We start from the raw sequence: 11,212 nt of genomic DNA, 5'->3' as shown, positions 1-11,212 counted from the left end.
ATCGCTGTGCGATAATTACCAAGCGATCGGAGTCCTTTCATATTCCGAGATCGACCGAACGGCGCTAATGGGAAATAACAGGAAATTAACCACCTAAAAAGGCCGAATGGCAGTTCTTGTTATTGTTCAACAATGTGTTTTTAATTTTTATCATAAAATCCTAAGAAGTGAGCTGTTAAATATTTTAAATGGTCTTTTTTGGTAAGGAACAGATTTCTCATTAGACATAATTGAGGAGACTAAAAGTAAACGAATAATTTTTTTTTTAAATACATGAAAGATAAAATTGGTTTAGTTTTAAATGAATCCATTTTATATGCGCATTATTAACCAATAAAAACTGAACATTTTATATCGCCAATAATAGTTTTGCCTGGTTCACTAAGCATTTTAGTGTGAAAGACAGCCGCCCCCACCCCCACCCCAGACACAGATGAAGTCCGCCGTGACGGACCCCCCCACGCGAACCACGTGATGATAATCAGGAGTGGCCGGTGCTTGCTGCGGCGCGCTGAACGAAAGTGCACAGAAAGACGGATACGTAGTTTAATTCGAAAGAAACTATGTTTATGCGAGTGTGGAAAATTGATTAGCTCCTTAATGCCGCGCTCAGGCAGGGTGCGTGCGAGGGCTGCCAGCTTCCTGTAGCAGGACTGCCAGGCCTAATAAACTCAGGTGCGCTATATAAATATAGCGCCTTGACGCATATGTGTGCTATACGTCAGTGTCATTATATTGAGCTCGATTCGCATGTGTAAAAAGGGTGCATGAGCCTGGAACGTCTGCATCAGCACGGAAACAGGACTGCTCCTTCCCGGGTCGGAATGGACCGAACCGGACCGACTGTGAGCGCCGTACAACTGCATGTCCTGAAAAAGGGCCTATTTTAAATAATGAAAAAATATGTAGGAAAGTCTTCTCAGCTTCAGAAAGAGCTTATCTGACACTGGGGTCGGTGAGATTTCAGCTGGATGCTCACGATTGTGCCTGGACAGCTGCTGAAATTGCCAATTACCATGTTTATTGTAGTGCAGACACCTGCCTTCGGGGGGGGAGTCGCCGCGGAACGGGGCGTCTATTTTACAGGGTGGTGAATTCTGGAGCTAGCGTGTGTGACACCCGTCTCAGCACTGAAAAGATAACATTTCCAAATGTATTTCCTTCTTTGGGGACGAAGGGGGAGGATTCATCCACAGTGGCGGAGAGGATAGTCACGTGACTCCCGTTTCTTTTGAATCGAGCAGTTTAAACAAAATATGATTGCCAAAGTAAGCCAACAAAAGTTTATTTCTATAGAAACGTTCTTCGCCAGGTAAGCGTGGCTCATTCAAATAATAATTATTATTTTATTATATTATTGATATTATTATAATAATAATAATTATTATTATTATTATTATTACTATCATACTTCTAGAAGCATCTGAGCTCCCTGTTTGTTTATACAGCCGTGTGCAGCCCTGTGATGGCGGGCTGGGCCTTCGCGAGCGGCCTGCAAACCGGGTTATGTCACAGACGACACGTTCAGGTCCGACGGCCCCTCCGGCTCCCATAATGCCTGCTGCTTTTCTCTGTTCTGTCACAGATTAGCGCTGCGAGCCCCCCTGGGAATGATGGGACTCGAGGGCGCTCTCGTTTCTCGGTGGGGTGTCAGAGCGGGCAGCTCTGCTCCGACGCGGCTCTCCGGAGAGCGAGTCGAACGGCGCATCCGCACGGAGGAAGTGGATAAACCTGAAAGTTAGCTAATTGAAGTCAGACGGCACTCGACCGTCCCGGGAGAGCCAAGGCGGGATTACCATGTAAGCGGATTGGTGCGGACAGCCGCCATCCTGCCGCCAGCTGGAGCAGGAGGCACGAGAAGAAAGGTTCCCCCCCCAGCAAAATTAGCCCCCGGCACTTTGTATTCTCCAAAAACACTACCGTTATACCGTTGGGGAGTCAGGATCTGCTGCGGGCTGATGTAACGTGACGGACACGCAGGGCGGTGCAGAGCAGACCGGCAGGCCGAGGCCTTACCACAGTAAGCCGGATGATGAATAAAGTACGTCAGGCAATAAATATACCCATTATGATGGAAGGACTGCACTCCATATCTAAAATATGTCAGGATTTAATTTTCGCTTGACCGAAGCTCTTGAGATGTTCCATCATTTTGTGATCAGAGAACTTAGTACATAGATGAATGGCCGTGGTTTTTTGTCAAAAACAATGTGACAGCTAATGAATCACTTCGTCCCCATTATGTGTCCTAATGAATGCTTCTGGAAAATATCTTTTAAAGACTTAAGTTTCATTCTGTAGCACAACGATTCATAACAAGGTGTACTGTACTGTAAAAGGAACTGTTTCTAATGGACCGCTATCCCATAATGCAATGCGGCACGAGGTGGTCAGGTGATTCCCTCCACGTGGTAGCACTAACAGAGTGGGTCTGCCATTCAGTGCCTGTGCAACAAATTATTTACTATTCTGCATTTTTATTATGCTTTATTATTAAAATGCTTTCGGGGGCTGGTTTTACGACAAGATATTTCAGAGGTAAATTTTGTTATGGGATCTCATGAGTTTACAATATTCCGTTTTGCCACCGGTGTAAATGGTAAAAAGCAGTTCAGAACAGATTTGTTAATGAATATGTTTTATACCTTTTATTGATATTCTTTATTTAGTTAAAACACTCCTGATTTTTTTTCCTTTGCCCTGCTGGATGTTTTGCCAGGTCAATTCAGGACAAGTTCAATCCCGGGCACTTTCTATAAAACCTATCAATTTTAGTAAACCGAGACGCATAGCTAGTGGTGTGCTCCTGTAAAACACATACGTCAGACTAGCCTTAACGTACCTGGACAGCGTCTTCTTACTGTTGGCCAAAAAAAAGCTGTGGTTCAGATTTTCCATTTTTTTATTTACTGAAACTGTAACATTCACTTATAAGTTAGCTTAAGTGCAATTTACAGACTAGCAGCATACGCTCATCATCTAAATTTACATCTTTAATTCTGTGATACTCTAATGACTCCCTACTTTTTTTTTTTTTTTACAAATATTACAGATTTACACCCATTGATGTGAATATTGCCATTCAGACAGGCAGTCGCTTTGGCTCTCTGTACACACGTAAGGGCTCTGCTTTCGGACCGTGAGACGTAACCATTGTCGTATTTAGGAAATGGTCGGGTGGATTGATGAGTATCACGCTCAGGTAGCTGTCGCCAGGATGGTGCCAAGTGCTTCGCTGGTAATTGAAACCTTTGCAGTGGACGCAGAATCCCTTTGCATACATCAGAACCTGGAACCCGTGTCCTGTGTCACAGCCGTGTAGGTTGAGACTGACAATTCAGATCTCATTGTACACAAAATAAAAGTCCTTTATCAGAACACAAGGGGATTTTTTTTATATAACTTTTGATATAACTTGCTTTATTTTGGTCGGTGTAGTTCTACATTTATATGTCAACCCCCAGCAATGCATCACTAGGTGAGGGACCTGAAATCATCATTATTTTTTAAAGGTTGATGTCAGGCCACTTTCATTTAAACTGGGGTAACGTTTAAGATAAGTCTCTGTGTGTTTTTGGTGTGTTCTGTCCGCAGGGCTATGGGTGACGTCTTCTGGCACCCCCGCCGTACCGTCTCAGCAGGGACACGGAATGATTCATGTGCCATGTCAGAGCGAATAGCACCGGCAAATAGTGAATGTGAGAACAATGCCTATCTGACACAGTCAGAGCAGGGAGGGTAACAGCATGAGGCCACTAGGGGGCGGTGGCTTTTAATGTATGTCGTGATGTACTCCTGATACACTCCTATGAAAAAATAAATGTTTACATGTAGCAAAACAAATGGTCCTGATAATCTGTAATAGCTAATAGTTTCACACGTAAGAGACAGATGGTGCAAAAATGGGAAAGTCGAACGTGCCCTGTCTGCTGATTTCGATCTAAAAATCCCAAAGGGAGACAGTGGCTGGGGGGGGTGTTGTTTTCCAGCGTGGGCAGGGTCAGAGCGATAGACCCAGAGACCCCGACCGATGCCGAATGAATGGGGGGCCTTTCTTAGCTGCCTCGCCAGTTGTTTCCATGCCAACGAGTCACACCCTCCTGTCAGTTAGGGGGGCAGTTTGTTGACAGCATTTTGCCTACGTGTGAAATGGAGGTCGCGAGTGTGGAAACAGGGGTGGGGGGGTCTGCCCCCTGGTTTACGTTCTGTGCCGTGTGTTTTTGCAAAAAAGATTTCATGTGTTTTTGCAAAGTCAAATCCTGCTCCTGGTCTCAGAGTTTCTGCAGGGATGGGCAGACAGACAGAGGGATGGCGAGGGTGCGGTGGCCCTGCTTTACACACGTCACTGTGACAGGGCCTTTAACTGGGTGGCCATGGAGATAAAAGGCTGGAAATGGCTGATGACACGATAACTGCTGCCTTTCACTCTGGTAGAGGTTAGAGCTCCTCTGGGGCGACAGCCCCCACCCTGCATGGAGCAGCAGGCTGGGGGCACTGGCGAGGTATCCTGGGCTCCTGAGTTGTCATCGCCCACGTCTCCATCCATGTCTCCATCTCCCCGCCCATGTCTCCACGGAGTCTCTGCCTAATTATCTGCCCACACCCCCGCCCACGTCTCCACCGACATCACCTTCGTTTTTGGTAATTCTCTTTTCATTTCCTCCACATGGACCCTAGGTGTGTCACTCTCCTTGATGAGTGGACACCCTGGTCATTTCCCCGTCTCCTCCCAAGAACCACGTCCCAACCCCACCCTGGCCCCTCCCCCCTTCTGGTCTTCAGACTGGCAGTTCAAACTGGTCCAGTTCAGGTGGCTTTTTTACCCAGGTGCCCAGTCCTGCTTCTCGCAGTGAGCGAAACAGCTGCTGCTTTGCAGCCTGGTAGGATCGGGCGGCCAGCTTGGCCTCGGCGTACACCAGTGGCGTCTCCCCATGGCTCGTCGTGTGCATGCTCAGCTGTGGGGGAGGGGGAGGGAGGGAGGGGGGTGAAGAGAGGAGCAAAACAAAACGAATGAGGCGGCACAAACGGGGGACTTCAGCAGCTGTGTAATCTCCCATTTAAATTTCACAAGCAATTTAACACTCTCTGTGCTTTTGTGCCTTTCCTTTGTTGCAAAAAAAGAGCAGCAAATGAGGATATGGGGGGGCTTCTTTGAGATGATGCAGTGTGTTCCCACATGTGACTGCAAGTGCAGGGGGGGGGGGCTTCTGGGGGAGGCCATTTGAGAGCTTTTCAAAATAATTATGATTTGGCAGTCATTACGCTTTAACCATATGCGATATGTTTGGGATATACTTTCATGATGAAATTTAAGCTAGATTTTCTGTTTGCTAATAGACTAATCCATGGAGCAGGGTCCTTCAGGCGGCTCTCAGGATGGTTGGGTGTGTCAGAGGGATTCCTGTGCGTGGGCAGTGAGAGCGGATTGCCTCAGATGCTCGTCTCGACGCGGTATGGCAGCGCATCCAGTTTGTAAACGCCAGCAGGGTCCCATGGGAGTAGTGACTAGGACCCACACCCACTCTGGCTCACCTTCCGGTGCAGCCTGGCCCAGCGCGCGAAGAGCCCACGCTTGCAGAGCCGCGACGCTGCCCCCGACTCCTTCCTCTTGCCCGTGGCGGCGTTCACCACCTCCAGCTGGCCGTCACCCACCGTCCAGTTCACGCTGAAGCAGGGGGACTTCCCCGGCTGACGGCTGTCATCGCGGCTGAGGCCTGTGGCAGACAGGAAGGGGTGGAGTCAGAGAGTGGGAGGAGTCTGAAAAGATGCTGCGCCTACCTCAACTCAGAGCTCAGGCAACCAAAATGAAATTGAGAGTTTGGTGAATGAGTCACCATCTGCGGGTCCGTGGAGAATCTACAGGTGATTGTTGACCACAGTTCTGAGTGACTCTGGAATGTGCTTTATGAGTTTAGTTTGCTCGTTGCAACTGGTTTCCATACAAAAACTGAAAGCCAACAATTCAGTCTTTCTTCAGACATTCACAGTGTAATGTCAGTCTACCTCTCAGTCCAGTAACGATTTTGGCTTTACTGTAATTGCATTTGGGGGGTATGTAGGTCTGATGTAATCACTGTGCTATTGAGCTCCTACATCTGCCCACTTGCATGTAATACGGGCCTTTCAATCAGATGTTTAAAACAACACTGCTTAGCAACGGCCTTAGCGACAGCTTCTGGCGTGCCGCGTGGACTATTCATCGTGTTTCTTTCCCTGGTAACGATGCACTTTCTGCTGATCTTGTGCCGTGAGCTTGACCCTAAACTCTTAACGTATCTGAACACGCTTGCACTGAAACGCCCGTCTCACATCGCCGGCTGCTTAGACGCAAGTCACTTTATCAGTCTTTTAATGTTGGCCATAAAAGTGAAAATTGAATTAAAACGGAGGTTTTGTAATACCTGACTGCTGGAATCTGGTTTCCATTAGGGGGAGCTGGTCTGTTATTGACTGCATGCAGTAACCCTACACACTGCGTACTTTGAAGTCCCCCCTCGCTAGTTAAATGCACAGTTAGCGTTTGCAGTATAAAAGGTCATGGACCTCGAGAATCTGTAAAGATTTGTGTGAGAGAATAAAATCCTTCAAGATTTTCACAAGTATCGCGCGGAGTTTGATGGGCTCCCAGCCGAAGACGTCCAACCTGAACAGATAAACGAGGGAAGCTGCCAAGAGTCTGTTTGTCTGTAGCTGGAGGAACGGCACAATGGAGAGCTCCGCCCACTTGAGCATGCAGGTCCCGATCAGTCCATCAGGGGTCCCCGTCTGTGGTAAACACGGCTCTGAGGCACGTGGATGGGCTGGGCTTTTCAATCACCGTTCCAGTGAGCAGAGCCTTACAACATGCCTCGAGGACAAATTTTCCGGAAAGGATACGGAATATCGTCGCTAAGGTACTCTGCCAGAAGGAGTAGCTTTAAACTGAGATAATCGCTCATTTTCACTCTGTTATTTGAGATTCGACCGATATTAATGATATTAATGATAGACTGCTCTCCACTACTTGACTTGATCCACAGTCTTATCTGTGTTATCGTCTTATCGAACGGGCAGCTGCAGGTGATTATGGGAGTCCCTTGCACACCTATTGTTGCCGTGGAGACAATGCGGGTGGCCCAGCAGAGCGTGACGCGGGCGAAAAAGGCCGGTGCCGAGGTCCGTCAAGGCCTGATTTGCACAGGGTGATGAATGGGCCAGACAGCCCGCCCCAAAGTCGCATGCTGAATACCGCTGATGAGCTCTGTGATTGAATTGATTTGGAAGATGCCGACCGCTGCCGGCACCTTTGTTGTGGGAGCTCAGCGGTGGCTCCAGGAACAAAGATCGCCGATCAGCCCAAGTTCTGTTCAAAGCGTGCCGAGCGGCATGATTCTGCAGACCGAAGGTCACATGGATACCAAAAAATGCTGCTTAAATATAATGAAATGGCCCAGAGCTGATAAAATGATTGACGCTTGTACAGTCCCTGTAGCTATCGTCATTATCATCATCAACACCATCACTGTCATCGTGGCTTGAATTGGTGTCATGCCTCTGACAGAACATTACAGAGAAATATGCAGAATGAGAATAAGGTGGAGAATGGCTGGATGGACACCTACAGGGTCATGAGGAACAATAAACTGAACTGTGTGTGAACGTGGAAAAAATTACTTAGCAATTACTGGTTAACCGTGGCGAATCAGTCCCCTAATGCTAGGACGCTGGCCATGGTAGAGTGTGTCACATGGCAAATCCGTACCCATCCTGCTTGCCTGAGCAGAAACCAGCCCCTCTGCTGCCCCATGTGGGGACACCCCCCCCCCACCCCAGCAGGCAGGAAGACAACAATATGAAAGTAAACTGCAACTAGTACCATCAGTGTCTGCTGTCGTTAGCCTCGCTCAACATACCTCATATTTCCAGAACGTTCCTTAATCGTAACTAACATCACGGATAGCGAAGCATATGTGCAGGGTCGTTAATGTTCATGTTAGTATGTCTCCAGCCCCGATTCTTCTTCTTAACCATAGTGACAAACTGCCTCTGTTGTCGCAGGGCAGAGGATGGTGCCGTTTAGACCAAACGCAAAGATGTGTAGACGAGACCGGCGACCGAGGCGAAAACATCGTAACGGAGCTTACGATTTTTTTTACTCTGAGATGGAGTATTTTACAAACTACAAGAGAATTTCTAAAGGTTTCCTTAAGCCATTCTTGCTGGAATAATTGGGCTCATGTTTAATTCATTGTTTTTTTTCCGTGTATCGAGAGAAATGTATCAGAGCGCCTCTCAGAGGCGCGTTAGGTGTTGGATCGGGATGCGAAAGCCCGTGCTCCTCGGCTCAAAAGAACCGGGCCCTTTCAACTTTCAGCGGCAAGTTTTTGCGAGTTGCGCGGCGCAGCCGTGCGCGTCGGCGTACCGCTGAGCAGGAGCTGGTTGCGCCGGTATGACGGCGGGAGCGTGTCAACGTGCTCCAGGCGCCGCGCCACCGTCCGGGAGAAGTGGCCCGGGTGCCGGAGGCTGCCGACCGTCAGGCTGTGCAGGTAGATGGGCTCCACAAAGTGCGTGAGGAGGGATCCCTGCAGGCCCAGAACGTTCCACCTGCGGGAGGATGGGGGTGCATGTTAGGATGAGCGCGGAAGGGGGCAGGGCGTCAGACATGCGGCATTCGCCCCAGGGCTTGTTAACATCCAGAAACCACCCCTTTTATTTTATTTTTATAAACAAGAGTAGCGGTAAAGTGACATCACCACCTCCCCCTCAGGGGGATATCATTATAACATACCATGGCACTTGAAGCTGTCATGTGCAGAGCCCAGTAAGTCACCCCCCCCCCCCCACAGAACACCACATGTGGTAATGCTTAGCTTTGCTATTGCATAAGGACTGGGGGGGGGCAACCTGCAATTAACAACACGGTACTTACCTTAAATGAATCATTATCAACGGCAGCAGATCTTACCCAAAGGCCATTTCTGAACAGGGGAAACTGTTTAAACGAACTTAAGCTAAGTGATTTCGGTAATTTACAAGTTTATCTTTTTCATGTTTAAGGTTTGCGTTTCGAAAACTGTAGCAGAGCAGATTTTCTTTGTCCTGTTTTGCGGTTAAATTTTAGGCCCCTAATGACATCAATGTAAAATGAACCAATCAAATCCGCCCTAAACGGGGTTGTGTGTAAAAATCTCGCATATTAACATATTAACTGGTAGTAGGCATAATGTGCCGATGGGCCGGGCATCTTCCTCCTCCTCCTCCTCCTCCTCTCTCCAGGAAGACAGAACAACAAGCAGAATCTTTGCTACCAGCTTCCGTTAACGAATCTCCGAAAAGCACAACCACTGCCGCACATTGTGCTGCAGATTTTTACCGCAATTGTTCTCCTTTTAATTAATGTTTCTTCATCATTACTGCTAATTATTGCGGCCGCCTCTTCTCCACTCACATCTTTATTTATGATTAATAATGAGTCATTACATTCTCATGTCTCGCAACAGTCAATGAACAAACATCTCCTTTCAAGAATCACTCAGTGACTCACACCTAGTCCCCTGTACTACCTATGGAGCAATCTGTTCAGAGATAAAGCACTCTTCCCCCCTCCCAGCCGCCACCCAAAAACAGAAATGATTTAGCTTGCAATATTAATTTGCCCAGGATGCAGTGCTGTGAATTAGAAACATCTTTTAATCTCATGCAAGAAAAGACAGCCATCTGGTGACTGTAAGGATGCGAGGGCCAGCCTTCATCTCCTCCTCATACTCGGCCCTCTCCCGCTCCGTAAACGCGCCCATTAAAGTAATGTGTTCATCTACATAAAACTCAAATGGAATATAAAGGATAATACTCATGTGAAATCCATTCTGGCCCTCAATTAAAGCGGCCGCCGGTTTAATTAAACATCTACTCCGGTCAGCTGGCTCCGTCTCGGCACCAATCTAAGGAGCACCTTGTCGTCAGATGCCGTTACCATAAAGCTCCTGTCTGCTAAAACAGACAGGGCTGCCACTTCACGGCGGCGGCCATGATGGGGGAGACCACAGGCAGAGCCGCAGGGGGGGGCCTGGATGCTGGGATCAGCTGACACGGGCCCAGCGATGGGGACAAGGAGCCAAGCTGCTTTCACTCTGCTCCTTAGCGTGACCTTGATTAGCCGCCCCCGCGACCCACCAACTCCAGTGGAGGTACTGGTATGATTTACAGGGATATAAAGCAGGATAGGGGCCAGGGGGGTAGGGGGGGGTTGTCCCTTCTCTTTTTATTCTCTTTTTTGTGATGTAATTGCTTTCACCCCGGCGCTGACCTGGCTAGATTTAATCGGAGCGTTTCCAGCCCCGGCCAACTGGATCCAATTGGTTAAATTAATGTCGGTGGCAGAGACTGTCTGCCCCCCACCCCCCATCCCACACAATACTGGTTTAACAAAACTGTCCACGAGTCCTCAGTCACCCCAGGTTGGTGGGATCCAACAGCGACGTCTACACAGATCCCAGTGTGTGCCAGTGGAACTGCCCCCCGCCCCAACACACACACACACCAAGACACACTAAGTCCTTTCCTAATGTTAAACTGACAGAATGAAATTCAGCCCTATTTTAACCTGCCCACATCCCCAAAAATCCTTCATTTAGCCTTAACCGTAAAACCAACATGCTGCATAATGCCAGTATATATAAAACATCAGCTGTTTCTCTGCCATTTAGGGAAATCTGTCCAAACAGGGGCTACTCAATCCCTGCCTATGGACATAAGCCAGAACATGCACTCTGATCCCCAAGCGTACAACACAAACACATCTGAATCAACACAGAGAGGTAAGGTCACAATAGCACCCAAAACATTTTATTTATTTTGTTCTGTCGCAGCAAGGCACGGCTGCCTTTATATATAGCGTCTGCTCCTGGCCGCAAAAAACTTACTGTATATAACAATAAAAGTGATATAAGATTGAGTTTGGGATGGTAACGGTTTAGTTAGCAGCTGTTTTCACCACGCCTGCAGGAGCAGATAAAGGCAGAGGAGCCCGCTGTTCTTCATTATGACTGTTTTTCAGTTCATTAGGCAGTGCTGGGCCTGGCAGGCCAGCCGCACGCACATACGCACCCTAACACGGCCCATTCATCACACCCATAGCACCTGACGCTAATTCAGCCTGTTCTGTCACTCGCCTGGCGGTTTGGTTAAGCAGGCAGCGGCCTTGGCCCCAGGGTGCCGCGGTGGGTGGGGGGGG

General features: G+C 48.3%; 1 protein-coding gene and 1 long non-coding RNA gene across 3 annotated transcripts in view; one reads left to right on the top strand and one right to left on the bottom strand.

The window, feature by feature from the left end:
- Window positions 1-478: 478 nt before the first annotated feature.
- Window positions 479-2,120, top strand: LOC111840647 (uncharacterized). Of its 2 annotated transcripts, XR_002837478.2 has the most exons (3): window positions 479-845; window positions 1,178-1,312; window positions 1,586-2,120. It is a non-coding gene; the product is annotated as an uncharacterized lncRNA (long non-coding RNA). The 2 variants fall into 2 exon arrangements; XR_002837477.2 differs by lacking the exon at window positions 479-845 and having other exon boundaries at window positions 861-1,312.
- Window positions 2,121-2,884: 764 nt separating this feature from the next.
- adarb2 (adenosine deaminase RNA specific B2 (inactive)) overlaps window positions 2,885-11,212 on the bottom strand; it is a 113,166-nt gene continuing 104,838 nt past the window's right edge. The window contains exons 8-10 of the mRNA XM_023805658.2: window positions 8,402-8,583; window positions 5,533-5,714; window positions 2,885-4,955 (exon numbers count right to left, since the gene is read on the bottom strand). Coding sequence (XP_023661426.1) covers window positions 4,779-4,955; window positions 5,533-5,714; window positions 8,402-8,583 — 541 coding nt within the window. The 3' untranslated portion in view covers window positions 2,885-4,778. The remainder of the gene's footprint in view (window positions 4,956-5,532; window positions 5,715-8,401; window positions 8,584-11,212) is intronic.

Source organism: Paramormyrops kingsleyae, chromosome 1 (assembly GCF_048594095.1).
Source record: "Paramormyrops kingsleyae isolate MSU_618 chromosome 1, PKINGS_0.4, whole genome shotgun sequence".
Taxonomy (NCBI): Eukaryota; Metazoa; Chordata; class Actinopteri; order Osteoglossiformes; family Mormyridae; genus Paramormyrops; species Paramormyrops kingsleyae.
This window is presented reverse-complemented; position numbering and strand designations above follow the sequence as displayed.